The 16,459-nt window shown below is 38.1% G+C and overlaps 2 protein-coding genes across 4 annotated transcripts in view; one reads left to right on the top strand and one right to left on the bottom strand.

Annotated features, from left to right (window-relative positions):
* The window catches only part of ZC3H14 (zinc finger CCCH-type containing 14), a 40,015-nt gene extending 34,781 nt beyond the window's left edge, over positions 1-5,234 (bottom strand). For both annotated transcript variants that reach the window (XM_032232747.1, XM_032232753.1), the window contains exon 1: positions 5,085-5,234. In XM_032232747.1, the coding sequence (XP_032088638.1) occupies positions 5,085-5,120 (36 nt within the window). In that variant the 5' untranslated portion in view covers positions 5,121-5,234. The remainder of the gene's footprint in view (positions 1-5,084) is intronic.
* An 8,445-nt stretch (positions 5,235-13,679) lies between these two features.
* PTPN21 (protein tyrosine phosphatase non-receptor type 21) overlaps positions 13,680-16,459 on the top strand; it is a 53,746-nt gene continuing 50,966 nt past the window's right edge. The window contains exon 1 of one of the 2 annotated variants that reach the window (XM_032232735.1): positions 13,680-14,157. The gene's annotated coding sequence lies outside the window, so the exon portion shown is untranslated. The remainder of the gene's footprint in view (positions 14,158-16,459) is intronic. The other variant, XM_032232727.1, reaches the window with a different exon arrangement.

Raw genomic sequence — 16,459 nt, 5'->3', positions numbered from 1 at the left:
TTTGCATTTGTAACCCTTGAAATATGTTGAGTTCACACTGCTGAATTTCGGGGCGGGGGTGGTGGTAATGGAAATGAAAGGCCTCTTATAAGGCAGAAGATTCTCAGACCCATCCCTAAATCTAAAATTGAGCACACATATAAAAAAGCACAACTTTCCAGCTCTTCCCTTTCAATGATATCATCACATCTTCAGAAAGCCTTCTGGGGAATGTCAGCAAGTTAGAAATTAAGTTATGACTTTCAACCCAGGGGGATAAACAGGGGAAATTGCTTATTCCTGTATTGAGACACAGAATAATTAGATTTAGCATTATGTTTTCAAATTCAGACCATAGTTTAAACTAAGATGGAGCATCCTAGTGACAACTGCACATCTTTCCTTTTTATTTAACTTCTTTGCACCATCCATCACTGAAGCCCCAACTGAGGTGATGGTGGTAAATAGGAAAGGTGCTAATCTATAGTTATTTCCTGTTGCCTTCAATTACAGAGCCAAAAGCAACTACTAAAATCAAGGTTACTAAGGGCAATATTATGTGCCCTTCTAGAAATTCTGAATATTTTATACAGCTGTCTTTGTCCAATGGACAAGGAGAAGGGCGGCATACAAATAAACCAAATACAAATGGGATTAACCAGCAAGTAAATATGCAGACAAATGCATTGTTATTGTTACCCATTCTGTAGGTCTTGCCTAGAATCTTTGGTCATGTAGAAGACAACCCAAAATGTGCTTTATGTAGACATAAATCTGCAATACTAAGAGCACATAACCTATATAATCCACATATTTTGGCCATATTTCAAGGAGAAATAAAACGTCCATTTAATTAAATATATTTTAACTGTTCTGAAAACACAACTACAGCATAGGATTATATGATTTAAAAATGAGAAGTGGGTCGTGCTCCTTGCACACCTTACATAAAAGTAAATCTCAACTGACTGCACATAGGCTTTTTGTCAAGTAATCCGAGTCAAGTGGACTTAGATGGTGGCTATTGAAATTGAATAAATAAATCATGCAAAGAATCTCACTGACATATTTTTCCTGACAAAAATTTCCATCCCTAAAACAGGATACATACCTACTTAAATTAAATGTTTGAGAAATTACCCACAGTTATGCTTTCAGATACTACAGCACAGTAGTAAGTACAGTCCTTGACTTCCAATTATTCATTTAGTGACTGTTTAAAGTTACAGCAGCATCGAAAAAAGTGACACTTATGACCACTGCAGCATCCCCATTATCACATTATCAAAATTTAGGTACTGGCCAATCGGCATGTATTTATGGCAGTTGTGCTGTCCCAGGGTTGTGTGATCACCATTTGCAATAGCAAAATCAATGAAAAAAGCCAGATCCACTTAAAAACCGCATGATTCATTTAACAACTGCGGCAATAAAGGTCATAAAATGGGGCACAAATCACTTAATACCTTTTTGTTTAGCAACAGAAATATTGAGCTCAATTATGGTAGTAAGACGAGACTACCTGTGTTCTGATTTCTATGCTATTCACTATATTAATAATGGACTTCAGGCCACCACTCTCTGAAAGAGCGGATGAGAGCGATTTCTCTATCTCAAAGCAGCCGGTGAGCTTGCAAACATTTTGTGCAGAAACTAGAAGTTTCTGGGGGCCATGATCTTGCACGGCAGAGAAGTTGGAGAGGAGACAGCTCACTAGATCTTCACAAGGTTAAGTGACCCGGAGTGGCAGGATGGGGGGGGGGAAGCAATTGTGGGGAGCATGAGGTATCTCAGTGGATTCGGGGAAGCCTTGGGTGATCTTCAGCTGGTGGCCTGTTCCATTACTAGCTCACCACAATGGTCTTCCCCACCCTGAGACACCTCATGTGCACTTAATGACCTGCACATTAGTGAATGCGGGATCAAAAGCAGGGAGTTTTCATGTTTATTTTACATGATTCACTCCAACAAATACTCAAATTAGGAATATAATTGACTCAAGGGTTACCTGTAACTTTGTAGGAATTAAATTGAACAAAAGGAGCAAGATTTTAAGGCACATTTGTTTGAGCATAAAATAAACAAAGAAAACCTTTGCCATTTCTTACCAAGTAAACTTAGTTTCACTACATGAACTATTTTGTTTTTAACAATAAAGCTAATCAAAGGATCCCTGCTTCCAGGTTACTATAGTAACTATGCCAAGAGGATTTCTGTACCACTAAGAATTGCATAGAAGACAACATTATGCTAGGTAATTCGAGAAAATGAAATAGAGCTTTTCTTGTCACAACAGCATTATGACATAAATTCTGGCATGTGACAAAATCAAAAGTTTTATTTTGACTAGAAATATATGCCTTCACTATTTTTTCTACATAGCTACATTTATATCAACAAGTATTTTACAAATCAGTACTTAATATGGGTGGATTTTCAATTTGCAAATTTTTTTTAAATAAAGAGCAGATTTTATACATTTATTTTTATAGACATAGGTGATCCATTCAAATTTTTTATAATTGTATTTTGATCCAAAATTAAAATACAAAATAATTTAAAAACCTATAAACATTTAAAGCTATTCACAAACTTTTACAAGTACTGAGAAGCAAAAGCAGGTGAGCACAGATTGTGCAGTGACCAATATACTCTATATCCTTCCCTCTTTTTCTAACTTCCTGTCAAGCACAAGAGCTAAAGATCTGCGCTTTCATTTGCTTGAACACACAGCCATTTCACTTTACAGTAGAATGAAGAACTAGATTCACATTAAAGTACATATGAGTACAGCTCCTCTTCAGACTTCCTTGCACAATCCATGGAAGTTTAAAAAGGAAAAGCTTGTGCAGTACAGAACATGTATCCCAAACCATTGTGCCTTTATATTTGAAAGAATTTGTGAAATGGGCTTCATTTTGACATCAAATAAGAGTTTTTCTGGAATAATATATGAAGAAAGTTCCAAATTATTTAGGAAGAAATAGATTCTTGATTAAGATGGTTGATGGAGCACTTTCCTAAGCTGAAGTCAGTCTTGTTGAGCAACACAAGATTTAACAAATTTAAAAACTGTCCTAAATCAGACCACTAGTCCATCTGATCAAACATTCTGTTCTCACAATAAATTGCCAATCATGCCTTGAAAAAGCCAACAAGCAATATAATACTCACTGCTTGTGCTCCCCAGCCAATGATACTGTCAGGCATATTGCTTCTGATACAGTGATGGGTTCCAGATCCCGTTCCAACCGGTACAGTTGGAATGGGCCTGGCAGCATCCACATGGACGCGTGCAGCGCACCCATGCATTTTATCGCCTCTGCAACATTCCAGCTGCTCAGTGGAGCATCACGCAGGCACTGTATGTGCTGTGTGCGGAAGCGCCGAAGACTTAAAAGACCAGTAAGGAGCTTAGGCAGGCAGCTGGGCCCTCCGGAGTATAGTCCCAGAATGGTATCCAGTGCTCCGTGCAGGCTCCAGTACGCCCGTACTGGGGCGTACCGCCTGCAACTCACCACTGTTCTGATATTAAAAGTACATAACCACAATCATACTAATGGGCACTGACTAGCCTTATCTCTCCTCAATGAATTTGACCATAGTATTCTCTTTCAAAACACTCCAAATTTATAGATAACACTGTTTCTTGTGGTGATTATCTTTTTATTTTCTATTACATACTAAGTTAAGCAATACTTTCATACATTGTTTTTCATAATATTTACTAAAGAACTGTTCATTAGTCAAGGTTGTGAATGATGATACAGGGTAATTATGAGAAAAACTGTCCTTGATTACTTTCCTTACACTATAAATAGTATATCTCTTCTTTTTAGTAATATATTACGAAAAAGAATTAAAAATATATAATTTAGTACACAAAAATAACCTGGACAGGATCCATACAACCATAAATTTACTAAGCATATCAATAAAAAGGAAGCAGTGTCCTGAAAAGTTTTATAACCAGAACAATTCCAGAAATTGGAATTTTTAACACATTAAAAATCTGTTTTTTGCCTTTTGCTGAAAAAAAGTCTAGTATATCTTATCTTTAAAACTAATTCTTTAAGTGATCCCAAATATTTTTCTTTCTTTCTAGTGCAGTTGTTCCATATCTTTCATTACCTGGAGCACCTCTTCTGCAGTTTTTTCCCCCAATTTGAGGACAGGCAATTTGGATCAAAACTGTATCTATTATGACAACAACATTCAAGCCCACATACTTTAAGATTGTGCTGCATGTTACTTACTTTAGTTCCTTCACTTTGAGTGAACTGACAAGTCAAAAATGCTGTCTTCTTAGACAGATGCACATTGATTTATTAGATTGTAGTGGTAGATATACCACTTTTCATTCCGGAGAATGACATGATACACAGTGCTTCCTCCTCACAACCATTCTATGAGTTGTGTTAAAATAAAAAAGACTGACTGACCCCAAATTACTCGCAGGAATAACCGGGGATTTGGGCAGGGAGACAGAATAGATACGTGTATTAAGAAAGACATTGACTACATATAAACGGAGATTATAGAATTAAAATTGATGAACGTGCATCAACGTGAATCGATAACTACAGCTTTAAGATAACGGCAGATTCCTACTATTTTAATTTTTGTGTACAAAACTGTATTTTAATCGACCTTGTAGCAGCACACAGCTTGTGGCGCCCATCAATTTTTAGGGATGAAGCGAGGGGGTGGCGACGCTTAAACCTCGGAGAATGTCAATGGAGATTCTCAGTCATCCCGGTTATGGTTATCCCAAAGGTGTTTTTTCAAGAGGCAACCGGACTTTCTGGTCCAGCTGCCTCTTCAAAAAGCACCTTTGGATTAAACCTTGGAGGCAACCCCCGAAAAGAAACCCACGCGCACCAACCGTTTCGGACAAAGCAACTTTCGGCCCTGCCATTGGTTGGGGGGGAGAATGAAGGAGGGGGGAGTCCAGGCCCACGCGGAAAAAGAAATGTGGGGGAGGGGTAAACGCTTCACCCCGCTCCAAATTTCCTTCGCCCGCTTTCCCTTTGTGGGGGGAAGGGGTCCGCTGCCTTGCAGCCCTCATCACCGTATGCTGCCACGCCGAGGTTCGCGTTTCTCACCCGAATCTTCCGGCTAATCTCGGTGCCGATTTCCATGGCCACCGACACGGCCAAAGGCTTCCAGTCCCTACTCTTCCCGCAACCAGTTAGGCCCGACCCCAATCCAGCTACAAGCTGGAACACACAGACACAGAGAGGAGAGGCAGAAAAAGAGTCGGGACAAAACCCAAACAGGCCTCCGCCGACAGCGCCTCCTTTTGCTAGTGAGACGGTAGTGGCGGTAGTGAGGAAATAAAGCTCCTCCTTGCGGGCCTCACTGGACTCTTAGCCAAAGCGGAGCGTCCACTTTGAGGAAGCAGGCGGCGGAGGCGACGCTGCTACTAGCGGGTCCTTCACAAGAAGTTTTTCTGAAGCTGATGCTTTTCTCTGGGGGAGGCAGCCGGCTTGTGGGTTAATTGTGCAACCTGTCCAAGTCTCCTGGTGAATTAAAAGCACAATTGTCAGCCAAGCAGCTATTCACCTTGAGTGGGTTGTTATGGCAACATTCGCCACAAAGGGTGTGTCATGTAAGTTAGATCGGAGCCCATTTGCCAAAGGAAAAGAAGAGAGACGAATATTTTACATTGAGGGCCATTGTAAATACCATTTTTAATAACATGCAATTTGTCCAGGTTTGAGAACTATATTTCTTCTTACATTTTTTGTACATGTCATTCCGTAATGTTCTGTAGGAGCACTTGAAAGAAATTTTTAACTCAGTTTGAGGGTGTGTCTTTTTCACTTGATGTTTATAAACGTTTACTGTGTTTTCAATGTATTTGATGCTAATTTTAAAATAAGCAAAAAATCCTGTGGCAACTTAAAAATTCTATTCATTATGGAGTATTTAAAAAATGTATTACAGGTAGTCCTTGATTTATCACAATTGGGACCAGCAAGGTGGGTTTTAATCAATCCAGTTTTACAATCTTTTTGCCACGATTGTTAAGTGAATCACTGCAGTTCTTAAGTGAATCATTTGGTCATTAAATGAATTCAACTCCCCCCATTGACTTTGCTTATCAGAAGCCAACAGGAAAGGTTGCATATGGTGGTCACATGACCTTAACATAAATAGATGCCAGTTGCCAAATGCCCAAATGATATGACTGCAAGGATGTTCCAGTGGTTGTAAATAACTTTTTTAAGTGCCACTATAACTTCGAAAGGTCGCTAAATGAATCTATTTATGAACTTGTAGTTCTGGTGACAACACAGGTTTTCTTACAATAGGGCTGTATTAAAATGTGTTTGTACCTCTGCTATCTATGATGAATGGACAACAGTTACAAATAATTTCCTTTTTTTGATTAATTTTATTGTGATCTAAGGTGGTATTTCTTTTTGATTGGTTATATCACTGAAAAGGATGCAGTGTAGATGAAAGGACCGAACAATTAGTACATTTGGTGAAGGGAAAATCAAAACAAGAGCAGTCTATAAAGACATTGTTTTCTGTTATACCTATTAAGGCCAAATCAGAAATTATCACTGAACAAAGGAGTCATACAGAAGTTTTAAGTAGTGGAGTAATGATTCTAACTTTTTATCAGGAATGATTATAGATTATACTACTCAGATTCTTAGTTATGCAAACAATGGGTTGAAATTTAAACTAAAAGATATTTTCAAAGACATAAAAGGTTACAAAGCACTGAAATACTTAGAACTATTCTAAGGAAGGAACAATGCAGAAAGAGCGAAAGATCCATTCTGAGTATAATAATCTTGTAACAATGATACAGATCATAAAGAAATGTTGACTTCTAGAAGTGTCCCCGTCAGTATTTTCAAGACATTTTCATACTCTGCACATAATTATTGATATAAAAAGACTTTTTTCCTAATGTGACTACATTTGTGTTTCTTCATATTTCTCTGCAAGTATCTGCAAGAGGATAGCTAGATATCTTTACATTGTTATCAGCTGACAAATTACAATCATTTTTGCTTCAGATTACAGACATTTTAAAATACACCCATTGATCCATCTAAAGTATATTGACAGTAAAACATAATGTAAGGAGAAGATTAAAATATTTCTGAGAACTGTAAAAATAAAACCAATGCATTTGGAAAGTCTGACTTTCCTTTTCTGAATCAGAAAAGCTTAGCATAATAAAAAAAAACTGATCAGCTGTTATTTATTGTAAACCTCATATATATTTCTGCAATGGCCTTTTAGCCAAAGCAGCAGCTGTTCCATTGCTGACATTCTTGCTGCTAAACGTTCCAACTTTCTAAGGTAATGACTGCAAATGTACATAGTCTTCTCTTTGATGAGTGAAAACGATGTCTGCCTCTTCAGTTTATATTTGATTTTTTTCCAAAGCACCTTTCACATTAATTTTTAATTACTACATTTCACTACATAGTTTTCTGTATTCTTTGATCCTACAAAGGGCACTATTATTTACATTAGGCTTCATAGAGTTACATAAATGCAACATCGCTTATGCACTTTCTTGATGGATAAAATTGATGATTGAGAAATTGCCTAACTTTTTCTAGTTCCCAACTATATGGCCCCTTTCCCTCATCTCTTTTACAGACTATATCAGGGATGGGCAATTAACTTTCCCAAGGGACCACATGAGAAACTAGGACTGTTGTGGAGGGCATCAGCAGTGGGGAGCTGGACAAAAAGAGCCAAAGGTCATATGTGGCCCATGGGCTGTAAAATGCCCACGTCTTAGACCAGTGATGGTGAACCTTTTAGGCACAGAGTACCCAAATGGAAGGTATGTGCATGTGCGCCAGAGCGCCAGAAATCCGACAACCAGCTGGCTGAGTTGGGGCGATGGCACGTGTGCCCACAGACAGCGTTCTGTGTGCCATCTCTGGCACACATGCCTTAGATTCGCCATCACAGTCTAGACTGTATTCTAGATTTTACAGTGGCTCCAGAAAACAACTTTTGGTATATATGGGATTACATTGAGAAGGAAGGACAGAAAGCTTAAATTTCACAAATATTTTTTTAATTTTGGGTCCAAGTCACTGTTTGCATGATAACCCATGATATGTCTCACTATGCACATAGCAGAAATAACTGAAAACCAAAGTACATACTAAATGTCTACTTTGTCAACCTGTTTGAGCAAAGAAAAAAAAATACTTCCAGAAGGTGAATGGGATGTATAAAGAATAAAAATAAAGGAAGGGCTTAACCTTTTTTTTTCATTCCTCAGTTTCTTGCTTTCAATTGGCCACAAATGGCCAGCGCTGCCATCAGATATTAATTTAGAGAAAAACAAAGAATAAGGTTCTCTTTTTTTATGAACTATTGACCCCATTCAATCCTGTTATAGCAGCTTGACTCCAACAATGCTGAATTAATTCAGCATTGCCAGAAAGAAGAAATTTGAGGTCTTTCCCATTACAGATGGAAAATGACAAAGAGATGAAACCAGAGCTTTAGAAACTGAACAGGAATCTGTTTTTATCAATTATTTGCTCTGGTTCATACAGTTAATATAAGATTATGTCACTTACTTAGCCAGTTGTCTATTTCCCAGAAAATTGGGAAGTAAATCTTATTAAATTTAATTGACTTATTTTTCTTTTCTTTTTTGTCCTTTCAATTCCCCAGGGACTGCCTAGAGAAGTTCCTGCAATTTTCTTTGCAAGATTTTTGGAATAGTTTGCCATTGCCTCCTTTCTAGGGCCAAGGAAGATTTTAACTGACCCAGTCCCAATCAGCTGGCTTTGGGTCTATGGCAGGAGTAGCTTTATGTATGGGTCTAATTGAACTAATTACTGTTAGAGCAGTTGGTGTAGCAATTAAAGATGCTGGGCTTGAAATCAAGAGACCATAACCACTACACCAAACTGGCTTTAATTGGACTTAATCCTGAGTAAATATACACAAGTTCAGTGTGCATGATCATTTTTAGTCAGACGCTTGCCCCCTATGCTGGTTCCTTCAATCTCTAAACTTTATAGTCATGGAAGGAAAAATAGGTTGAAATGTATCAGGTCACAGTAAATGTTTTTTTGTATCTGATATAAAAAATCATCTCTATCTTAATTGCACATAACATAATATAAATATGCTGTTGTAGCTCCTGAAAGAAACATTGGGGTTTAAATCATTTTAAAATGCTGGGAGATTATTTAAAACTATAAAAAGAAAAGATTGGCTAGAGCATGTACCACGGATTAACAATGGTATTAGCTACTTTAATGAGATATTTACATGGAGAGCCAAGAAAAACTGTAAAAGATAAAAATATTTATTATAGCATGTGGAAAACTTACCAAAACAAGAACAACAACTAGCACAACAACTAGCAAATAAGTATAAAATAGCATTGAAGCATTATTGAATTGAATACTTTATTTGGCCAAGTGTGGTTAGACACACAAGGAATTTGTCTCTGATGCAGAAGCTTTAAATATACATGCAAAGCAGTGGTGGGATTCAAAAATTTTTACCACCAGTTCTGTGGGCATGGCTTGGTGGGCGGGGTGTGATTTGGTGGGCGTGGCAGGGGAAGGATATTGTAAAGTCTCCATTCCCTCCCCACTCCAGAGGAAGGTTATTGCAAAATCCCCATTCCCTCCCAATCAGCTGGGACTCTGGAGGCAGAGAATAGATGGGAGCAGGGCCAGTCAGAGGTGGTATTTATCGGTTCTCTGAACTACTCAAAATTTCCACTACCGGTTCTCCAGAACTGGTCAGAACCTGCTGCATATCATTTCTGATGCAAAGCGACAGAATAATGATAATCATAATAATATCAATAAGAGAGGGGAGTAAGAAGGATAATACGGATAAATAATAATGCTACAACCATACTTGATTGTATATGCATAGACATTAGATAGCACTGTAAGAATTAGGTGGTCAGCATGGTGGCCTGAGAGAAAAAAAATCTTTTTTTCTCTCAGGCCATTTTTGCTATTAATCTAAGATTTTTAAAATATAAAAATTACATTTTTATATTTAAAAAATCTTAGATTAATAGAAACAGTGAAATAGCCAGATAAATTATTGGATGGTTAAGTAACACAGGTCTGAAAATATTCCCAAAGAAGGATTGAGTATTTTCTAAGTTAATGGTGGTGTTTACATTGGTATTCACTGTTGAATGTTTTGGACAGATATATGTCTATAGTTGAGTTGCAGTAGAGAGTAAACTGGGTAGAGTAGTCCTATATTTCACAAAGAGAAATGGAAAAAACACTCATATAAATTTGCATTATCTGCACATTTATCACACATTAAATATACTTGCATTTTCCCTATCAAAAGCTTGTATTATTCCAATTTAAATAGTGGCTTCATCTCCTACTTGTTTTCTTCTTCCTGGAGGGGAATTAAATTTGCTTCCCATAGTATTGTCCCTTAGGAGCAACTTATCTTTGCTACTGTTTGTAAAACAGCAGGAAACTTGGAGATTTTGATAAATACAAAATATTATCTTTGCCATCTTTTCTGTATCTCAGACAGGAGGAAGTGATATGATACTTCTGAATTAATTAGACCAATGCTGTTAAATTATGATGCTTGGAATTGAAAATCAGATTTTTGGAATTTGTGGATTGAATTAAAAGCACAAAAGAAAACCAAATCATTATATGTTTCACTAATTATAAAAAGGGCTTTGATTGTGTTGATCACATCAAGCTGTGGAATGTGAATACTGTAGAAAAACAGGAATCCCAGTATATCTCATTGTCTTTATGTGAAACTTATATACAGGTCAGTAAGCCACAATATGTACAGAACATGGTGTAACAGACTGACTCTAGCTGGCAAAAGAGTGAGAAAAAAGCTATGTATTCTCCCCTTATGTATCCAATGTATGTGGTGACTATATATTAAAATAAGCTAGATTGGAATGAGGTGAGTGTGGTATTAAAATTACAGGAAGAACCATCAACAATCTGTGCTACGCTGATGACACTACTTTGATAGCCAAAAATGCAAAGAATCTGCAAGCTGTAACAATGAAAGTAAAGGAGAATTGTGAACAAAATGGGACTACATTAAATGTTATTCTATTAAATATAAAGAAGAGGAAACTAATGACAACAGGTAGTCTTAGAATTCAAATAAAGATATTTTAAATAGATAATTTCTGCCTTTTAAGCTCAACTATCAATGGTAAAGGAATAGGCAGTCAAGAAAAACATTAATCTAGCACCAGTAGCCATGAAGTCCTTGGAAAATATATTCAGATGCTATGATACCACTATACTTACAAAGATCAGATTAGTTCAGGCAATAGAATTTCCTGTAATGTTCTGTGGAAGCAAACATTGGACTTTAGAGAAACAAGCTAGAAAAGAGTATTGGCATTTTTGTAATTTGATATTGGAGAAGACTTCTGAGAAATCAGCCAAGAAAATCAACAAATGGATCATGAACAAATCAATCCAGAGTTCTTCATCAAGGCACAATAACCTAGCTGAAATTATATTTCAGATACATTATGTAAAGTCCTAGTTCTCTGGAGTAGGTTCTAACACTGGGAAAAATGGCAGGAAAGAGAAGAGAATCATCAGCAATAAAGTGGATGCAGTAGTGATGGCTGCATTGCTGGAAAATCCAGTCAGGGACAGATCATCATGGAGAAAATCTATGTGATTACTAAGAGCCAAGATTGATTTGAAAGCAGATAATCAAAATGTTCCTATTGATGAAAACTTGCCTCCCTTCCTTTTCTTGGCTCTTGACTTCCAGCTTCTCCCCCTGCAATCACCTTGGTACTTTTGCCCCTTATCCCTTATAGCAGAATGGCTCATAAGAGAATTCCCTGAAGATGTCAACCTAGAGTACAGCAGCTGTATAAAAATGGCTGTATCTATGCATCACAAAAAAGATTGAAAATAAAACTACCAATTTTGCAATGTCCTTGTATCAATGTTATGTCACATCCAGAATACTATTTATAGTTCTGGTCTACCCGGATAATCATTAGGATAATGCCAGTTGGTTTGGCTATATCTTGAGTATTATCACAAGAACAACCAAATCTATTGCTCTCCCATTCATGCTGACCGTGTGCTCTTTAAGCTAGAATTTCTAATTCAGAGAGTGCTTTTCAAGCCAACATACTGTTGCCAGCATCCTCCCATGTGTAGACTGATACAGCTAGGAGGCTTTGGATAATCAGCATGACAATGCAAGTCCACAAAAAAAAGTTTTCCCTTCTCTTGAAAGGCTATGATCAAGAAACATTCAGTGAAGCTGATTAGAAGGTGATATACAATAATTAAAACAATTCCTCTTGTAATGCATAATTAACTTAAGAATTCATTGCCGCAAAATGTAGTCATGGCTGGTAAGTCACGTGGCTTTAAAAGGGAATTGAAGAATAGGTCTCCATTAGGAGCAGCATGCTTCCAAATACCAGCTTTCAAAGGAACAATTGGGGGTGGGTAAGGGATAGGTCTCCAGCTCCTGCTTGCAAGGGCTTTAGAGCATCTAGTTAGCCAAATGCTGGTCAAAAATGATAAGCATACCAATTATACTCCACTGCACATCTTCACAGAAGTAGGAAAAGCACATCACATGAAATAAATATAATAATGAAGGGGCATCAAGGACTGACTGACACTTTATTTTGTTTCTACCCATCCTCTACCCTGGCTGCTCTTTAGAAGGCCACATCCTGAAGATGAAACTCAAATACTTTGGCCACCTAATAAGAAGGAAGGACTCACTGGAGATGAGCCTAATGCTGGGAACGATTGAGGGCAAAAGAAGAATGGGATGACAGAGAATGAGGTGGCTGGCTGGAGTTACTAAAGCATTAGGCATAAGCTTAAATGGACTCCAGGGGATTATAGAGGACAGGAAGGCCTGGAGGAACGTTGTCCATGGGGTCCCTATGGGTCGGACACGACTTCACAACTAACAACAACAACCCATTCTTTCTAGTCAAATAGGAAGGGCATACTCCAAATCCCATGTATCAACTAGGGGGTTTCAGCAGAATCTATTGCACCTGCCCTTTGGAAGATCATCCTTTTTGGAAATCAGATGGGCATTGATCAGGCATGGCTGGATGATGTGCTTTCTTAGATCAGTAACACCACCCTATATAAGCGCTCACAGAAAAATGAGAAACAGAAGACCCAGGAATAACTCTGCCATGCCTGAAGTTTTCTTCAGATGTAATTCAGGAGATGATCAGAGGGTAAGTTTGTCTATGAAACTTGTCAGTTGCCTGAATAGAAGCTAGCAAAGAACCATATATTAAGAGGCGCCAATCACGTCTGTAGTTTGTTATTCATCGTTGTTGTTTTTTACTCGCGCAACGCCGCTCTGGACGTTAGAGGGATTTAGACAGCCGGGTAAAAACGGAGACAATTCATGGGGCACGAGCAAAAAAAAGGCTTTTGTTTCTTTCTGTAGCGGGCGAAGGCGACGAAAAGGCATGGCAAGTTAAGGACGGACGTGTGCCTTCGGCATCTCCCGTTCGTGCCTTGCCAGCTCCCCGCCTCCGCCTCCGCTCCTTCCAGCCAGGGCAGCGGCAGCAGCTGTCCCATTGCTGACATTCCCCCTGCCGAGCATTCCATACCTCTGAGGTAATGGGTCTTCAAACACAGAGGGCTGTACTTTTAATGACCACGCCGTATCCTTCCGCATGGCTGGAGCCAATAGGAACGCCTCCAAAAGGGGAACGAGGAAGAACAGGACGGCGGGGGGGAGCGGGGGGGGAGGCAGAGGAAAAGAGACAGGAGGGGGAGGGGAAACCTTGAGCGCTCGGAGGAAAGCTCTCCTTGTGCTCCCCGCAGCCTTCCTCTGTCAAGAGAAGCTGGCTGGCGAAGGGGGCGGCCCGCGTTGATTCTACCTCCTCCTCCCTAACTTTTCGCCGAGTGGAATGATATCCTGACTCAATTTTGGGGTGTTGTTGTTGTTGAGAGGCAGGAAGTGAGGCACGTTCGCACTCTGAGCGCCTGAGAGGATCATACCGAAGGCGGCTCGCTTTAGACAGGACCTTCCTTCCTTCCCTTCCCCCTTCCCGAAGGAATAACCCGTGAAATGGCTTCGTCTGAAGCGCTCTCGGGGCTGCTGTCGGGATTTTGCAGCTAAAGGAGACCACCTTTTTCTTTTGGTTGCCTTGGGTTTTCGCAACAGGTAAAGTGAGCCAACCGATGGCGACGGTGGTGCTGGGCAAAGGATAATACGGGGTGGGAATTGCCTTTGGATGTTTTATTTTAAGATGGTAACGTTTCCAAAGTAGGATTCGTAATCTCTTTGGAAAAGTCCCCATTCAGACTCCGGAAAGGTTGCCGTAAAGAATAAATGGCAAGTGGCTTCTCTCCTTGACATAATTAGGAGAGGGCGGGGAAAGGAGGTTATTTCACAGTAAAATCAGTCTTGGATGGCAAAGTGGTTCGAGACATGCTCTGTAAGTAAATTAAAGCTGCTTAACTTTTTTTCACTTACCTTTTTCTTTTTCCCCTCCCTGTTACTCCTTTTAATCTCTATCTGGTTGAGTCCGACTAAACGATGTAACATCTTTTCCAAAATAAGTTTGTCTCTTCATCTGCATAATATCTCACAAAAGACAGAAAAGATATGAAGCATCTTTGTGTAGTAAACTAACCTGAATTATGTATGCAGAGATTTTCCTAGGCAGTTTTAGTGCTTTGTATTCCCAGTGGTCTCTTATTAATTCTAATGCTAAGCACCAGTGAGAGGGAAAAAACGAATCTTCAGTGTTTTATAGGGTGCATTTGATTTGTGGATTAAGATTAAAATGGTTTGAGACCATCTTCCACATTGGCACATCCTATTCTTAACAAAATAACATTAACATTTTCTCTTCTTCTTTTGCTTTAAATGTATTGTAGTGAAATGAACATTTAACATAATTCTGCCCTTTATTTTTGAAAGAAAAATATCTAAACTGAAGAAGGGAGATTCATCATTTTTCTGTTCATATATGATACTTCCCACTTGTTTTATTATTGTATAGAATCCTTATGCAATCCAATCTGAAAATAAGTTATATGGGAAATGTTGCTGGTTATACTTTGCATATTAAAAATAGGATAAAATAGATTCTTGTAAAGAGTTCTAAGACTGCTATGATTTCAACACATTTCATTGGATTTACTAGTCTGTGTATCCTAACTATGCAGAATGGAGAGTATTTGTAATAGGCGAATATGGCGAGGTCTAACATGACAGCAGCTGGTAGCAGAAAATAACAGCTGCTAAACAAAACTGGTTGTGCTGTGTTAGCAAGAATTGTGCTTGGCTAGCTTGGAAACTTGTTGAATAGGATTGAAGCATGATACTTTCTCCACCCATCCGCTGGCATTTTCTAATTGACTTGCTGTAATATAACTGCATTCTCTGTGGCTCATTTTTGGAAAATTACAAAGATTAGGAAGATACATTTTAAAATGTTTCGGTCCTCTGATTTTTCTGAAGTGTAAAAATAGGATTTGTTAACAGGAAAATTAACATTTTAAAAATATTTCTAAGTCAAATGTTGATATGTTCATACGAAAACATTAGTCTAATAAAGAGTGAATCCAATAGAAAATGAAACATGGCACACAATCCAGCCACAAGTAAGTGTTGTATGGTAATTCATTGAATTCAGTGAAAGAGCAGTGAAGACTGATCTTGTCCATATTCATTCAAAAATGAGTCCCATTAATTTAAAATAGATCTTAGTATCATATTAAACATGGCTACAACTATAGGCTTAAGCATGTGCTTAATGTTTCTAAATGAGAACATTAGAGCTATAAGTATTTGTTGGAATATGTAATATGGTATAAGGAATAATTGAAGAAACCATAGAATTTCATGCATTAATAATTGTTCCTGTGATTAGAGTAGTGTGATGAAATGTCAAACTTCAAGCATATTTCTAAGACAACTTATTCAATATATAATGAAAACTTGTATGTTGCAATATGGTACTTGCATCTATGCAGAATATATAGTTTGTGCTGTACTAAGGTTGAAAATGAATATGATGGGGAATGACAGAAGTTTAAATATGAACATCGTGTGTTTTTTAATATAGTAATAGGAACAGAGTCGGAGGACTATCATTTATACATTCAATTGTAATACTTCTAAGGTCAGTATTGGAGCTACTGATAGTTGGCTGTGCTGTGAGTTATTCTGGAATGGATTCATGCCTTGCTTGAATAAGAAGTAAACAGAGGTATAAATTGTAAAAAAACTATTAAAATTGCCTTTAATGAGATAAAAAATGTAACATTCCCTAATAATAGCATTAGCATTGAGATTCAGCAGTGTAGTAGCAAACTGTCTTCAACAGACTACAGTAAACAAACAAGTTGGACTGCTCAATGAGACCTAGATAATTCCATGAATGCAACTGAAAAAAGTTCATCATGACCTGTTAATCAGATGTGAGATTCATTCTGATGATGTCATTGAAGTACTC

This window comes from Thamnophis elegans, chromosome 1 (genome assembly GCF_009769535.1).
Source record: "Thamnophis elegans isolate rThaEle1 chromosome 1, rThaEle1.pri, whole genome shotgun sequence".
Classification (NCBI taxonomy): domain Eukaryota; kingdom Metazoa; phylum Chordata; class Lepidosauria; order Squamata; family Colubridae; genus Thamnophis; species Thamnophis elegans.
This window is presented reverse-complemented; position numbering and strand designations above follow the sequence as displayed.